The sequence below is a fragment of the Ambystoma mexicanum genome, chromosome 3q, assembly GCF_040938575.1.
Source record: "Ambystoma mexicanum isolate Mex_15411 chromosome 3q, UKY_AmexF1_1, whole genome shotgun sequence".
In the NCBI taxonomy this organism is placed as follows: Eukaryota; Metazoa; Chordata; class Amphibia; order Caudata; family Ambystomatidae; genus Ambystoma; species Ambystoma mexicanum.
The window spans coordinates 297,160,758-297,178,564 of record NC_090926.1 but is presented as its reverse complement, the minus strand read 5'-3'; the positions used below and the strand labels follow the sequence as shown (position 1 = coordinate 297,178,564).

Here is a 17,807-nt window from a genome sequence, read left to right as displayed (position 1 = left end):
ACACTCTGGAGCCTCATCAGGGAATACACTGGATTTCCCCACGAAGACAAAACTTCAACCAAGGTCGTTCCTGCCTAAAATGGCAGAAAGAGGACTTCTGAAACAAGCAAACTAGAATTTATTGAAAAATAAGGAACCCATCATTCTAGCAGAATGGTGACCCTCCTGTGCATTACTGCAGCCGAATTGCCAGCCTGCGAGTAATAATGACAGCCATAAAAGTCATTTCACTGCCACCAGTCATTCAAGTAAACCTGCCATTGTAACAAAAATGTTAGACCAGGTAAGCCCCCCTCACCCCCTCCCAGCACTCCACATTAAGGTGGGGTGTGCTGGCTCACTAAAAGTTAAAGGGGATGGGAATCCCATGTTACTTCTTGGGAACAGAAGTTCACTCAAGAATTAATAAGAGAAATTAAAAGGAAGCCACAACATTTAAAATGGTATGCTGCCATAGTACTTTACAGTCAGTTCAAAGGTATAGGAAACTATAACTCCAACCACACACTATGAAGAGACAAAAAGGTCATACAAAAAAAGAAAATTAAAACAAATAAAAAAAAGAGTAGACTATTAGTTGAGAGGGGCCACTCATAAGGGAATAAATAATCACAAAGTCCAGCTAAAAGTCCTATGGTTGACAGGCCAGAAAGATCACTAAAAAGAACATCTTACTTAATAGTAGGTATAACCACAAGTTCCATAGTACCTGAGGCAGGATGAAGAGAATGAAGCTGGATGCCTTCCCGATACAACAGCTGTAGACCCGGACGCTTGTTCCTTGGTCGTGGTGACGAAAGGAGGGACACTTGAGAGATGTTGCAGCAGCAGTCGAGAGAAAATGACTCCCAGTAAATGATTCTTTGTGCTCCAACGCAGCTCTGTGGTTTTGGCAACTTTTTGCAGACTCCAATGAAGAATGGTTCTCGTCCAAACTAATCACATCACTTGCTCGGTCCTAAATTCTAGTGCGGGGACTTTGAGCTTTAAGGAGGGCGTTGGAGGGGGTGGGCTTGCCTCTCGAGGTCTGGAAGGACTCCAAGGTTTCGAAAGGATTTGTTCTTGGCAAGACTATGCACTGCACTCAAGCTCGAGGTCCCAGAATATTGGCTGTTTGCAGCTCAGGAAAGTTGCAACTTGTTGTGGGATGGCTTGAATTGAAGGTCGTCATAGGACCGATTATGCCCACCAGTCCAAGGGAGGAAGTCATCCTCTTCAGAGCTTCCTTATTGAAAACCGGGTCAGGACAGCAGCAGCACTTCAGCAGGCGTCTCCAGTCGCTGGAAGGTGCTGCAGGCATCTGGTCGTAGCCTTCTTTGGTTCTTGTGTTCCAGTGGTCGGCTTGTCATCAGCCTCAGTATCCTCGCCTTTTATCTAGGCACCCAGCCAATCAATACTCCTGCTACATCCAAAGTTTGGGGGGGTGGCTGTCCTTTCAGGACAAACAACCTCCCAGTTGGAACTGGTTCCAGGCAGGAATTCCAGAAGACCAAGACCGGCAAAGTTTCGGACTCCTACCCGGTTTCCTGTCCTCACAGACAAACTGGTGACGTGGCAGGCTTCACAAAGGATTCCCTTCAAAGACAAAAAGAGACCAGGACCTCCCCCCACCCAGGATGGCAGAAGGACCAAGAAAAGACAAGCATACAAGAAATGGCAAATACAGAATACAGCCACCATTTTGGGTCTTTGGGGACCCTTGTATGCATTACCGCAGCTGTGAAAACAGCATGCTGGTAAAAATGACACAAGTTGGTAGAACATGTCCACTGCCACCAACCACTCAAGTATGCTGGTCACTAACAAATGTTACTGGAACAGGGAGAAAGGATACTATGCAACTCAAACACTCCACATAAAGGTGGTGTGTGCGCTGATCTCACAAAAGAAAAAAGGTAACAAGGATAAAAAGTATGGCCCTATCCTTGGGAACAGTAGTTCTCACAAGGAAAATAAAATAAAAGGGAAAGCCCAAAGGACTCCCAGCAAACCCTGCACAAAAGGTGCTGTGTGCTGCAGAAGTGAATCACAGATGCCATACAAAATATGAAGGAAAGCATGACTGCATAAAATAAAGTAGAAACATAATGAACAAAGGTTCCCATAGCCTGAGCAAAAGAATTAGGGGAAGAAGGTTCCCCTCATTCAGGAGCACTGACAGAAAGATCCAGGAGTCCAGCAAAAAGTGATGAGGTCTCACAGGTAGAGAGTGAGCCGTTGAGAGAAAGTAAGAAACGGCAGAGTACCTCAGAGAAGGTGTAGCTGATAGACTTTTTACAGATGTCCGAAATGTGAGAGAAGGAGAGTGGAGTCGAAGACGACCCCAAGGTTTTTTGCCTTGCAGGTAGGTGCAGGCGCAGGGCTAAGGGAGGCCGGCCAATGAGAGTGGGAAAGCGGGAGAAGTAGTTCCAAAGCGAGTGATCTCAGTCTTACTGGCGTTGAGGCAGCGGTTGTTTGCAGCACACCATGACTGAATTGCAGACAATCCGATATGAGCGAGGTAAAGGAGGTGGCTGAGGGTAGCCTGAAGGAGAGTTGCATGTCATCCGCATAATACTGCAAGTTAGAGTACAAAGTGGCAATCGTATGTGCCAAAGCAGCCATTTAGACTTTGAAGAACCAGGGGGGATAGCTTAGATCCCTGGGGAACGCCACAGGTTTAAAGAACGCTAGCCGAGTGAAAGTCTCAGAGTTCCACCTGAAATGGGTGGTCGGAGAGAAAAAAGGTTAACCACGTCCGTGCCGGACCTGTGATTCCCAGGGTGTCACAGACATGCAATCAGGATGTTGTGGTTAAGTGTTGAAGGCAGAGGAGAGGTCGAGGAGAATGAGGACAGAGGGAGTGTTAGTGTCGAGATTTGAGAGCAGGTCTTCACGGGTGTTCAGAAGAGCAATTTCGTGCGCTGGATGCTCTAAAACCAGACTGATGGTTGTGGAAGCAACCAATAGATTCAGTGTGGAGGGACAGCTGAGAGATAGCCAACTTCTCTAGGATTTTGCCCAGGGAAAGAGTAATGGAGATAGGGCGGTAGTTTGTCGGAATGGAGTGGTCGGCAGAGGGTTTCTTGAGCAGAAGGTGCACGCAGGAGTGTTTAAGAGCAGTTGGGCAAATGCCAGTGGAAAAGGAGAGATTGCAGAGATCAGCCAAGGCTGGGGCGAGGAAGTCAATATTGTCCTTTATGGTTTGGGAGGGGAAGGGGTCCACCTGTTTGGATGAAGCCTTCATAGACCGGACTTGTCTGGAGACCTCATTGGGTGTGACGGGTGAGAGAGAAGAGGGGGAGTGGAGGGGGATCAGGGAGAGCAAGGGAGGCTCCGGTGTTGGTTTGTGCTGAGAGGGAGGGAAGGATGTCTTGGGTTTTTGTGATAAAGTGTGCAGCCAGGGATGAGCAAAGGTCCTGGGTGGGTGTGACAGAAGAGGATGCTGTAAGATTGGCCAGTTCCTTACAGACTGAAAGGTTTGGCTGTGTTTGATGCCGCGGAGATACCGGCTTCAATAAAGACTCTTTTTGGAGCGGATGCAGAGTCGATATTGCCTTAGAAGGAGGCGGCAGGCCAGTTTCAGTTGGTTTGCCCGACGAATTCCATTTCCGCTCAGCTGCCCTGCATTTGCGTTTAAGGGCAGCCAGATCGAAGTTGTACCAAAAGTTGCACTTTTTGGAAGGCTTCAGTCGGACCCTCATGACAGGGGCAAGAGTATCAAGAGTGTTGGCGATAGAGAGATTGAAGTTAGCGAGGGCTGTGTCAGGGTGGGAGTCAGCCGCAGGAATGGGCGGAGGAGAGTGGTGGAGGCAAAGGCAGCCACGGTCACTTTTTTCATGGGTCTGGTAACTTTCAAGCCGAGTGGCCGTGCCGGGTGTGCTGTTGCAAGAGGAGAGGAGAGCTCCAGGTGTGTTGAGAGAAGAGAGTGGTCAATCCAAGAGAGGTAGTGAGACGGATAGAGAGGGGGATTTCAGTAGAGATGACAGCATCCAAAGTGTGGCCCGCGGTGTGCATGGAGCCAGAGGGTAGGATAGAGAGGGGGAGAGAGTCGCAAAGGTTGCGGAAAGGACCCGAGGAGTCAGGAGAGTCCAGGTGGATGTTAAGATCACCCATCAGGAGTAGTTGAGAGGAGGAGGAAAGTAGAGAGGAGGCCACGTCAGCCCATTCCGAGAGGAAGAGAGTGGACTGTCCTGCTGGTCGATAGAAGGTGGCCATAAGGAGAGAAGAGTAAGGAGAGAGTGAGAGTCTGCAAACTAGGCACTCTGAGGAGTAGACCCGAGGAGGGACGATGGGCACAGGTATCCATTCTGGGAAGTAAGCGCCACTCCCCCACCTGTCATCTCTGGCCTGGGTGCAGAGAGGATTTTCTAGCCTTCAGGGAGGAGTGTGTAAAAGCTTGTGACAGAGCCATCCTTGAACCAGGTCTCTGATTGCAAGCACATCGAGATCCACGAGTTTGGGGAGGTTGCAGATGTCAGACGAGTGTTTGGCGGTGGAGCGAGTGTTGAGCATGGCAATGTGGAGCGGCTTGCCATCTTTGCCAACAAACAAATACTGGAAGGTCAGATTCCCATTCACTAAGGCTTAGTATTCGGGAGATAATAGCTCAAACAAGTCTCCCAAGGCCAAGGAAGGTAGGACACCTAAGGGCTGAAATCCTAGCAAATGCAGAGGAGAATAATTCAAAATGTGGTCTCCACACACGTGACCTGCAGTTGGACAAGATCACCTAGGGACAGGCAGTCTGAGGCCTTTGGTCCCATCAAGTGCTTGAGACAAAGATAAAAGATATGCCAAGTTCTGGCTTGAGGCCTAGGGAATCGGAGATGGTAATCCAAATGTGAGAAGCAGCACCTTGGTGCCGCTCCACAGGGCTACTAGTATTGCTCATGTGCTGATAGCCTTAAAAATTGCCAAGGCTGAGAAAGCCAATCCCTAACCACCACCACCAACAACGTCATTATATGTTGCACCCGCCAATTGAGAAGAGATGACATGAATTCACCTCTATCAATTTAGTATGTGGTCTCAGGCAGAGCCTCCACATCGAGTGCAACCAATGAAAAACTAAGCCCTATGGAATCTTTACTTAGTTGATTCTCCCAACCATCCCTTCACACTGTAGCATTTCTGATGCAGACGAATAACGGGACATCCGTTAGGACGTGCTTTCTGTCTATAACCCTTTGTCAAGCCTAAGACAAGCGCGAGCTTGGAGACTTTTGATGTTAATTGCTGCCCACGTTTTATGTTGAGCGTTACTAAAACTCTCTCACATTTTTGGACTGTTCTAGGGTGTGGGAATTCCCCCCGCCTGTCTGCTTAACCGGCGTTTCCACTCCTCCTTAACAATGGGTATCCCATTAACATGCACCTGTGCAGTCCGACTCATTGCCACATCCCTCCCCAACTACTCCAAGGGACAAAACTTCTGGCCCTGCAACAACATCACTATCCGAGTCATCTTCAGTTTGCCCACCATTGTGCACAACATTAACACCTTTCTTCTCCTTTTTAAAGTTTTAGCAATGGTTCATCAAGTGTCCCCATCGGTTGCATTTCTTGCACATCACTTTCCTCCCTGGGCAATTTAGTGCACCGGACAGATGCACCACACTCCCACACCTGTAGCACATTTTCGAAGACTTCCTTCAATCCCCTGAAAATGATTCTATTAATTGCAGTCTCCACTTTTCTTCGCACATACTTTTACTTTGTTCAAGCACCCAGTTCAACTTTCATTACCTCTTATGCACCCTCTTTCTCTGACACCTTCGCCCTAGCAAGCTTAACTAAGAAATTTAGGGAGTGTTCAACTCTTGGCTATTCCCAATACTTTGCCCTATTAAGGATCATCCTTTAGACACAGTTCCTCTTATTTTCTCTTGATTGCACGTTGCCATAAATTGATCCCTTATGTGATCAAACGTACCCCCCTAGGTTGCATGTGGCCACTAGTTCTCCCAAGTGCAGTCACACATTCCACAGGCTCTCCAGGTATCTGCTCCCTCATAGCAAAATTCTAACGTTCCCTAATAGTGCAACTTGTGGATTGAAAGGCTTGTCCAACTTTCAGCGCATACTCTTACTTGGTAGCCCCTTCACTTACACCGCGGTCGTCAAGATCCAGTAGGGCATCTCATTCTTTGCCCCCCTCAGCCCCACATATCCGAGAAAAGGGCTGAGTAAGGACACTTTCTGTTCCATCCATACATGGACACCACATGTGGTCTTTAAATAATGCAGAAAACCAGTCTTCCAAGTGCCTGATTTTATCTTGGGAGTTCCCAAGTGTACCATGAATACCGTGGGGCCAGGCAGATTCTACATTCTGGTATCCTTTAAAGAAAGCAGAAGCCCTTATTTGAGGCAAGTAACACTTCCTCATTTCACACCTTCAGATGGCGTGTAAACCGCAGGTGGCTCTGCAGACTACTGTTCCATCAAACACAGGACAATCACAGGAACGAGAAAATGCACCGTTCTCCTCTGATGCCGGTATACAGAGATGAACGACTTTTCATTTGGCTCACGTTCTCGCACAAAGGAATTTCCCTTCCTCTAACGTAGCTCCACACGGAGCACAATGCATCTGCATTTTCTCAGGCTTAGAGCGCTCAGCATGCAGCTGTGCTGCCAGACACCCATGGCGCACCTCCACAAGGGCTGAATCTCAATCTCGATGTTTGACGCATGCTTGCAGACTCCTTGCAGGTAACTAGAGGCCCATGTGCCAAGAGCGGCTTGCCAGCACCCACCGAGCAACGCTCCTGGGCCGTATGCTTGCCTACTCTGTGCCCAGATCACAAGCCACCCTCAACTACAGCCAAATCGTTCGCTCGCTCGGCGAGCAGCAAGACTTGACTGGCACCCAACTCCTTACCTGAGGTGTAGGAACGAGTTAACCAGAAGGAGCGTAGCACTGTGTAGAGGGGAAACAACCACACCAGGATAAGGGGTGGCAGCAAACACCGGTGTTAAGCAAAATCTGATGTAGTAACTCTCGGGGAGACTACACCAACCCGGTCCTCTTGGTATTAAGTAACCCAGATATTGATATAGGTCTGTACTACACAATTTGGAAGAGTCACTGAGCAGCCAGACATCTCAAATGGGGTAAATGTGAGCTGTAGAGCTGTAGCATCAAAATCCACGAATACAAGTATCCAAATAACACTTAGACTCAAGGTTATCTAGAAAAATAATTATTTATTTAACAGTCCGTTTTAAATTAGCATTCTTTAAAAAGGGTAATGTGCAACAATATAAATACACTTCAAAATACTTTCTCAGGATCAGGTCAAGCAAGTCGATACTCTTTAGAGATGCTTCATGCACACTTCCTACACCCTGAGGTGACTTCACCAACTAGGACAGTACTGGCATTTATATATCACTTTTTGTACTTGGTAAATTCTGAAGTTGGTAAAAAGGGAAGGTTAATGGAAGGAAAAAAGGTTAACAGGTTCACAAAGCATGCGAGCACTTTTTAATCCCCCAATGAAGTCTAGATAAACTTTTCCCAGCAATACTAGTTAAAAACCAATGTAACACCTATGAGGGACAGTTAGAATCAAAGTCAATAGGTCAGAAGAGTCTGCAGGCAGCCAGGACAGCCAAAGTCAATTTGAGCAGAGTCTATGGAGCTGAGGCACTTCTTAGAAAACAAGTCCTGCACAAAGTTAGAGAGTTTGATGTAGAAATTCACTGTTGGGCCACAAGCTGTTACACTTGTGAAAAGTTAGAAAGGCAGCTACTGCATATCTCAACTGAGACAAGCGAGCTACAGACCAAGAGGTAAGTACCCCTTAGTCAGAACAGTACCTTAGGTTAGAAGAAGAGGCTCCAGCCTGCTTCTGTCCTGGTTGTAGAGTTGCAGATCTTTTGTTCCTGTGCCTCAGTCATGGGGACAAGAGGGAGGACGTCTGGAGGACTCCTGCACTGCAATGCGAATGTCGGTGACAGCTACGGCTCTTTTCACTTAAGCTGCACTTCGCAGTTTCAGCCATCGACAAATAGCACCACCGCGGATCTTGGACACTTGATGGGCTTCCTTCACTCCTTGAGGCCAGCACTCTGGTGAGGTGACTCGAGCTCGAGTCGTCCTGCTTCGGAAGGGTCCTCCGGATCTTCCTGGAGCTTCAGTCTGGATTAAAGACGAGGCACTCGACCCCTGGTACTCGGTTCCAGCAACAGCAAAGAAGTACAGCCAGTAGGGGAAGGTTCTCCAGCAAAGTTAGTGTTGGGGTTAGTTGGTCCCACCAACGCAAGAGAAAAAGTTGTCCTTTCTGGAGTGTCTGTAGTCGATTTGGAAAAGCAGTTTCAACACAGCAGCATGGCTTCACCAGGCAGTTCAACGGTCCAGGAGGATGCAGCAAGTTTCTCTTCACGATTCCTTCGTCTGATGTTTTGCCCAGTGATCGACTCGGTCTTCTGTTCAAGAAGCCTCACCTTTTATGCAGGATTCTCCCATTTGTGCACAGCCTAGCTGTCACTCACAGCAGGATGGCTGTCCTGCAAAGACAGCCAATCAGCACTGGGTGCATTCAGGTAATCAAGGAAACGAAGGACAGGGAGTTTTAGGCACCTCCCTCGCTTCCTGCCCTGCCAGACACACTGGAGCCAGAGGCAGGTTTCAGTATGAACAAAGGGGTTAAACCTGGTTTGCCGCACAGAGTAAAACCCAAGAAAGACCTCACAAACAAGAAATGGCGAAAAAACAAGACCGGGCCATTTTGACACAATTATCACCCATGGGTGGTATACTGCAGCTGAGGGTTCAGCCTGCGGTAAAAAAAAAAACGCAAACGGTAGGAAAATTAAACCACTGCCACCAGCCATTTAAAGAGGTGAGGTGAACATAAAACATGTTACATGAGTAAGTAGGAAAAGGGGCTACTAAGTAACCCCGAGCACTCCACATAAGATGGGGTGTGCTGGATCTACATAGGAAAAAGGTAAGTAAAGTCAATTTCACTTTACTATTGTTGGGAACTGTAGTTCACGCACAAAAAGGTATTTAAATCTTAAGAGAAATCTAAAGGATTTCTCTTTGACACTGCACTGAAGGTACTGTGCGTCACCATCCAAAAAGAGCTGGGGGTCTCGAAGGTTAAAGGGAATTAGCACAGAAATGAGAATTCTCCCTAACAACTGGCAACTAAGAAGGTGGTTCTGCACTTACAGGATGCCCGATCTCACCAGCAGGGGCTTTAGCAGGAACATCTTGTCGCCAATATGTCCGCAGGAGTCAGGTGGGTCAACTTCAAGTGTCTTTATTAATATTCCTTAAGCCCCTGCTTCAGGTTGCCTTCCAACTGCTCTCTATCCCAAACATTCTGGAACCCCATCTTTCCTAAACGTTCTAGTAACCATGGAGCAGGTAACCAACACGCCCACATAACCCACAAAGTAGTTACATAACCCCCAAGAGATACAAGTTTCTCCTTCAGCGGCCAGACTTTAGCATATGGTAACCAATGATGGGTTTCCAGGTTGCAACAACAAAATAGGTACTTCCGAGCAGGGGAGTGGGGTGGGCCAGCCTCTGCCATGCTTACTGTGCCAGGCAGATATGTTCCCCACATGCAGAAGAATGGGTGTACAAACGTTTATTCAGGGACGGAAAACAGCGATAACCAGCTCCCTCTCCCTAGCAATGCAGTTCAACCCAGGCGACAATAGGGTATCCAAGATATCCTTGAATATTAGACCGCAAGAGGCCAATATTATGAATCCAGCTCAGCCATTTCTGGGCTTCCGGAAACCTATCGTGTTTGAGGCAATCAAACCAAGCATCACAGACTCACCCATCAGCAGCACTCAATGCCCCAATTGGCATGCCTACGGGCTTTGCAGGGGATGGTAGTTTGGCTGAATCCGTTGCTTTTTTAGGCTGGTCACCAATTAAACAATCCTCTCTGGCTTGCAAAACGGTGTTCATTTGGCACTGTGGTTTCACCTGTAACACAAATGATTTTGAAGTTAATGTTAAGGTTATTTTTCCACATGCTTATCCGATTAGGGCTGTACAACAACTAATATTAAAGTGGAGTAGAGCACCCATCCATAGAAAACACCACACTGAAATACTGAAAAATACACATGTATGATGTTACAGAGACCTCTTTCAGAGAAGTAATTTAGCAATAAAGTATAAAACCCTCTAGTGTGTTTAAAAACAAAAACACTTAATGCCACACACTACTATTGTTATGTTATTGCAGGTTCAGTATCTGGTGGTAGGCACAATACATCTAGACACGAGAGGGAGCGAAAGAAAGGTAACCAAATATTAGAAAACAGTTAAAATGCTCCTACAGGTCTCCAATGCCAAAAGGTAACTATATCACAGTATTTATAGACTTCTAGGAAATATTTAGGAAAATACAAACACCCACACTGCTCTGTCCCAGACATCACATTTGGTAAGAACACGACTGCAGCCAAGAAAAAGGTAATAACCTTTTTCCATTACAATTTCTTTTTCCTCACTTGGTCACAGGACGACTTCTCTCTATCACTCCGGCCTTCCTCTTCCAGTTTCCCATCCTTTGCCTTGCTCTGGCCCTCTCTCTGCCGGAACTACATGGCCAGTGGCTGAGCAAGGACGCACAACACAGTCTATAATGATTCTAGAGAGGGCTGGAAGCAATTCTAAACCTAGCCAGAGGATACAGAAAGACAACATACATTTTAATAAGAAATACTGGGGGGCGCTGTTGCGCGTTTCCCAAGAATGCGGATTGCGCTTCAGCTGCGTCCTGGGTGGGGATTTCCCGGACGATACAGGGCTGGAAGTGTTGCATCTCTGGCCGCAAATTTGTGAAACATTGCTGAAGGGCGATTGCCCCAGGCCCCGGGCCGTACGAAGTACGACACGATGAAGGGCCTGGGGGGTTAGGCGCAGGGTGGGGGAGAAGCGGTGAGAAAGCTAAGGGGAGGGGCGGCCAGATGGCGCCCTCACCCCAGTGTTGCCAGGAAATGGCACAAAGACGCCAAGGAAAGGTGTGAGGGGAAACAGGGGGGCAAGTCCGGCCCCCCCAAGGGAAGAACAAAGGGCCCTGGGGGTATAAGTAGTCCCCAGAAAGAAGGAAGGAGCACAAACCAGGTAAGGAGCTCACCTCATTCGGGTAAGCTCCTAGGGCCTGGAAAAGGGGGAAGAAAAACGGTTTACCACCCAACCCACCCTACAAAGATAACGAAAGAAGAAAGAAACGGGCAGGAGCCGGAACGCCGAGTACTTTCTTCGGTACAAGAAAGTCGTAGGCGGCACGCGGCACATGTCCAGGAACGGAATCCACCCTACAAAGATAACCAAAGAAGAAGGAAACGGGCAGGAGCCGGAACGCCGAGTACTTTCTTCGGTACAAGAAAGTCGTAGGCGGCACGTGTCCAGGAACGGATGCCTAAGGGTAACAAAGACCTGGGGAGGAGAAGTTTTGGGCATCCACAAAGCTGGACACGATGTGCCCAAAAGCAGATTGTTATATATGTTTTTGTGTATTTTCTGTAAGAAAATAAAAAGCCTACGGCCTATAATTTTTCCACAACAAAACTGGTCTACAATGTTATTCCATAGGTAGGGGTCAGGTAACAAGAGCAAAGGGAGCCCACACTACTCAGCCTATGCCCGCTCGGCGCGTGTCATTGGGAGCGGAGCGGTCACTGGCGCTGAGCTTCTGAGTGGCGTACTCCGGGTGGCTCTGGGGCAAAGCATATGTGCTACTGGTGGCCGGCCTGGCTGAAATACGGCGGGTTGCGGTCCCGAAGCGAGGGCTGAATGCCGAAGACCTGAAGCGGTGCTTGGACCAGTCTCTGCTGGGTCAGCACGAGTGCTCTCTTTTGTTTTTGCCTTTCCCCGCTTTCTCTGTCGTAAGGCTGAGGCGCGGTGAGGGATGACACTTCGGAGAGCGGCTTCGGAGCAGCTTCTGTGGCGGACTGAAGTTCACGGATTGATCTGCAATATGGGCATTCGGCTTCGATTCTGCGGGGGTGCCGGCCGACCGCAGTGGGAACAGTTGCACAGATCACGGCACAATGTTTCCGGAGCAGCTGGTTAGCTGTGGTACGAGAGAGTTGTGGTGGAGCTGCCGGTTAGCAGAGCCTATACTTTGGTCCCCTCTCTTTAGTGACATTTCTTGTGTGCGCTGAGCTGCGTGGTGTTGGATGTGAGTCTATCCACTGCCACACACGGCTCATCCACAGTCTTGAGCTTGCAAATTTCTAAGTGGCCAGTGCGTCGCACACCTTGGGCTTGTGGAGCAGATAATGTGGTGATAAAATTGATGATACACTACTGCCCCATCCTCTTGATGGGCGCTCTTTAGCTGTTTAACTAGTAGGAAGAAAGTGGTGGAGAGGACCCCCCTCTTGCACCCTGTGCTCAGTTTGGGGGCAAGTAGCATTGTACATTACTGATTAAGGGGCTATAGCTGCACTGTGATACAGCATGACTAAGGGGGCTGGCCACAAGAAGTGTGGTTCTATTGATAGGTTTACGAAACCCACCTTGAAGCTGGTGGTGATGGCGGGCGAGGATACAAGTGATGAGGCGCCTGCAGAGGGACCCTCGCCTCCCCACCCACTGATCTTCAGGGGAGGGGGGGGGGATCATGGCTCTAATGCAGCAAGGGTTTGCTTCCCTCAACGACAAACTGGATGGAATAACAGTCAATGTTACTACTATACGCACACACCCCAACTAGACGATTAACAGGAGCAGAAAAATGGATCAGCACTGCAGAGCATGCCATAACAGCATCGCAGGGAAACGGGACGTCTCTTGCTAAGGATATGGGCACTGTCAAGGTTAGATGCAAGGATTTGGAGGCAAGGTCGAGGCAGAATAACATACGTATTATAAGTGTGCCCGATGACGGTCTGAATGGTGCAATGGAGACCGCAGTGGAGGAATTGTTGATAGCTGCTGGGCAATCCCTGGTGGTACCTGCTGTTCGCGGTGGAATGTGCAGATAGGGCATTAATGGCGAGGCCAAGACCGGGTGGGTATCCCAGGCCTATAATTGCTCGGCTGATGAATTACAGAGACAGACTTCGTGCTGAAGGCTGCACATGAGAAAGAAGAGTTAAAGATGGGATCCGGCATGGTCTGCATCTTCCCAGACTACACCTTAACGGTGCAGCATGAAATGCGCTCATTTGTTGGTGTTAAAAAGCTCCTCAGGGAGCGTGAAATACCTTATGCCATGCTTTAACCTGCCCGACTGCGTCTGCAATTTAATAATAAGATGTACTTTTTTACATTTCCTGAGGAGGCTGCATCGTTCGTGGAGATCATATCCTGCTCCCGGCGGGCCGAGGGCCATGAGCGTCTTGATATTGCGTCACAGTTGAATCACTCACCCATTATGTGGTAATGGTGTGCTGATGGTAGTTTGTTTTTCATGAGTTGCAGAGAAAATATTGCTGCTTGCGTCGAATCTCCACTTGTAGCGTTAACGGTCGCCCCAGAATGTGAGTGCATATGCTAGTTAGGGTGGGAAGGTTAGGGGTGAGAGGGGCAGGGTTGGGACATGTATAGTCAAAGATTGGGGTACTATGTAGGTGGGGGTGGGGGGGAAATCAGGGTGGATGTTGAGTTATAAGAGTTATAAGAGTTATAAAATTCACAGGGTAAATACAGTACCAAACGTGTTAGTCACAACGGGTTGCCCAAGGATGTTTACTGTAACATGTTTGAGACCATGGCCGGGAACGACTCCTGTAATGTGAAGCCGCCGAGCTGGAATGTACAGGGGTTAGGGTCCCCAATGAAGGTGCGCATGGTTGTCTCATATGCTAACAGGCTCGGGGTTAAACTTTTATTTCTTCAAGAAACCCACATGTCACAATATCAAGCACGTAGGGTAGCCCCGGGGTGGGACGACCCAAGATAATACAATTCTTACTCCACCAGGGCACGCAGGGTTATGTTTTGGTGTACTGGTCTTTGCCGTTTGTGCTTTTTAAAACTGTAGGTGATGACTGTGGGCGGTTTGTTTTGGAAAATCTTGAGGTTCTCCTGATCAATGTATATGGTCCTTATGTTGATGACTCAAACTTCGACAGCAAGTGGTTTCAAGAATTTGCCAAATACCCCACTGCATCAGTTGTCTGCGGCAGAGATTTCAACACCATACTCGACACACATTTAGATCGCACCTCATCAGCAGCTAGGTCATTAACTAATGCAGCACGTACTATGCTCCCGCTTGCTGAGGATTTAGGGCTTAGGGATGTGTGGCGAGCGCTCAACACTACTCAGCGCGCATACACTTACTATTTCGTCGTTGCAGGACATGCACCCGCGTATCGATTTATGGCTGGTGTCTCACAAAATGCAGAGTTAGGTAGTTGAGTGCCAGATTCTCCCTAGAACATTGTCGGATCATTCCCTGGTGCTACTCTCGTTAGACATTCCTGGGAATACTGCACTGAGACTGCAATGGCATTTTAAACCTACAGCCTTAGAGGACCCAGTTTTCCAGGCAAACATGGCGGAGCATATTGCCAGTTATTTTGACATTAATGAAGGGTCAGTGAGCACACATGCCATTCTTTGGCAAGTGTTCAAAGTGTACTTCAGGGGTATTGCTAGGTCTATAGAATTTGGAGTGTTGCGGGACATCAGAGGGGAGTTGAAGAGGAGCGAGGATATACTCGCGCAATTGCAACAGAGATGTGTTACGGCTCAATCGCCCCAAATTAGAAATTACATTAAGGCAAACAGACAAATATCGTGACATAGCCAATAGTGAGTTGCTCTATTTCAATAGGCCTGCCGCCGCGTACCACTATAGGGAACTGGATAGACCAGGGAAGTTGCTGGTGCAAACATTTCGTACCCACATGGGCAGCTCTAATGTTTCATGTACAATTCAACCAGACGGTGTATTAACCAACACGGCTGAAGAGGCAAATGCAGTATTTTATGATTTTTATAAGGAATTGTATACTCTAAAAAGTGCAGTCACAACATCGGAGATAGATGTACATCTTGCAAAAATCCCCACAACACTATCTGCTGAGACACGGGATATGTTGGATGAGCCAATAAAAGTGGCCGAAATCAAGAAAGCCATTTGAGATCTCCCAGGATCAGACGGGGTACAGGCAGAATTTTATAAGGAGCTCTTGGATGAGCTGTCTCCGCGATTGCTTTTGGTCTGGTCTGAAGCCTCAGAAGTGGGGATACTGCCCGAATCTATGCCTGAAGCAATAATTATTTTATTCCTTAAACCTGGCAAGTCTCCGATGATTGTGGGTCGTATTGGCAGTTATCTTTAATAAATACTGATGCAAAGATTTTTGCAAAAATGTTGGCATCACGACTGAACCCACTAATGCCATATATGGTACGTGAGGAGCAGTTGGGGAAATAAACAGCGTCTAACATACAGTGAATAAATAATATAATTGCGCAGATACCATAGGACAGTCATGGGGTCGATGTTGCGTTGGACATGCAGAAGGCGTTTGGCACAGTGTTCTGGTCCTTTTTATTCAGGACGCTGCATAATTATGGGTTGGACCAAACTTTATTAAATAGTTTTATATATACAGTCATATGACAAAGTCTATGTGAATGGTGTGCTCTCGCCAGTAGGAGCACTGAAGGGCGGCACCAGGCAGGGGTGCCCATTCTCACCCCGGTTTGCCCTAATAAAAGAACCAATGGCAGATCTTATGCGTGCTTGTTATGCGCGCACCGGGATACACATTGCAGGACAGGTGGAACTCATCACGGTACATGCAGACAATATAATGATGTATATATGAGACGCAGGGAAGCATCTGCAGAGAATATTAACTGAGGCACGCAAGTTCAGGAACTATTCTGGCTTGCGTTTAAACGACAGCAAGTCTGAGGTCTTTCCGTTAACCGACATAACACAGGAACCATGTAATATGTATGGGCTGCAGTGGTCGCCATCGAGCATTAGATACCTTGGAATTGACATTGCGTGCTCACCAGCTCTTACTAAAATTGCTCAACTATAACTCCCTAGTGATTAAAATTGGCAGCAAGCTGGAAAAATGGAAACCTCTTCCTATTTCGTTCATGGGGTGAGTCGCATTAATAAAGATTACTATTCTACCTAAGCTTCTCTACTGGTTTTGCAATATCCCTATATGGCCTGGCAGATTGTTCTTCAATAGTCTAGCTCAGATATGTTCCTCATTTGTCCGGCAAGGACAAATTCAAGTAAAATGGCAACGTCTCAAACTGGTGTACGAGCTTGGGAGGGGTGGTGGGAGGAGGAGACTGTCAGACCCCGATTTCAAACTATATTACTTAACAGAGCAGGCGTACTATGCGACATACTGGGTATACAGTGGCCCGAAATTGTCCCATATGAGGATTGAGGGACGGGGGGGTTCCTCGAAATCACTGATAAATGTAATTATAGGGAAAGCACATCGCCATATCCACCCGATGGATCTGTGAAAGCCACGCAGGTAGCTTGGGCTATACCGATCTGGGGCATACTGTCCCTGAGTCCAACGTGGGATAAATCACTAGTAATGCACTGGCGGGAGGCTCTCATTCAAAATGTGGGCAACCTGTTTTATGAGGGGATTTTCGTCACATGGGACTTGATCAAGATACATGTAGGTGATACGCCGACCCATAGGCTCCAGTATTGCCGGATTCGCTCATCCACGGCTTCAATGTGGCCTGGGTTTCCACTAGAACCTACATCACAACCATGCCTCTGCTTCCTACTGTCGTCAGTTGGGATGGAAAAACCTGGGTCTGCATCATATATATACTGGCACAGGTGTCTTGTAGCGTGCAAACTGTGGATATAAGGGGTACATGGGAAAGGGATCTCTGTCACCCTTGCAGAGACACTGGTTGAAAATATGTAGGCTAGCGAGGCAGGCGACATTGAACTCTAGGTATAGACTTATTCACTTCAAGATCCTGAACAGAACACATTTCACCCAGCTGGCCTCATGGAAATGTTTCCCTCCTCAGAAGGGAGATGTCCCAGATGCAATGTTCTGGAAGCGGATATATATCTTTTTTTTTTCTTTTTTTTAAAAATGGGAGTAGTTTATTTATAAACTTTTTCATTTATGAGAAGACAGAACTGGAAAAGTGGAAAGGTTTTGGGATTCTCAATGAGTCGGTTATCCAAGTCCAAGAATGTTTTGGAGGAACTGGGCAACTGTATAGATGTATTGGTCATTTTGCCCGTTCAATAACGCAGTCCATCTTTCTTTGGGTTCCATTTGTTGTGATGAGAGGTTGAAGAAAGTGCCAAATCGTTCTTTGACTTGAGTAGCATGCATTTCATCACAGGATGATATAAGGTTTCAGGTGAGCCTTGGTCTTTGCAAAAAAGGCAGTGCTGTTCAATAAATGGTATGAATCTTGCGATGGCCAGATTGGATCTTGTTGGTATTGTGTTTAGTCGTACTTTCATGAACGTTGTTCTGATGTTGGTGTCGGGGAAGATTGTCAGGTATTTAGGTAGTTCATGAATTAAATCGGATATCTAGTACAATGGAGGTTCTGTTGGTAATTTTTTTTTTTTTTGCTGGATCGTCTTTAGCCAATCGTTGCGCATGACTTTGATTTTAGCATGTTGTAGACGGAGAGTTAGAAGTTCCTCAGAGATGTCTTCGTTAGCCATTTCTTGTTGAAGTTTGAGTTTCCAATCTTGTAGAACAGCATTGTTGAATGTGTTTGGGTGGAGCCTCAGAATTTGTATGGCTGGGGTTTTGTGATCAGTTAGAATCTAGCGAAATATGTCCCGTCACTTCCAGAGTACAATGGAATCCAGCGATTGTGTTGCCATCTCGTGTCTGATTCT

At 47.4% G+C, this 17,807-nt stretch overlaps 1 protein-coding gene across 2 annotated transcripts in view; it reads right to left on the bottom strand.

Moving 5' to 3' along the window:
* TROAP (trophinin associated protein) overlaps positions 1-17,807 on the bottom strand; it is a 530,766-nt gene that overhangs the window by 316,419 nt on the left and 196,540 nt on the right. For both annotated transcript variants that reach the window (XM_069653825.1, XM_069653826.1), the window contains exon 9: positions 9,792-9,943. In XM_069653825.1, the coding sequence (XP_069509926.1) occupies positions 9,792-9,943 (152 nt within the window). The remainder of the gene's footprint in view (positions 1-9,791; positions 9,944-17,807) is intronic.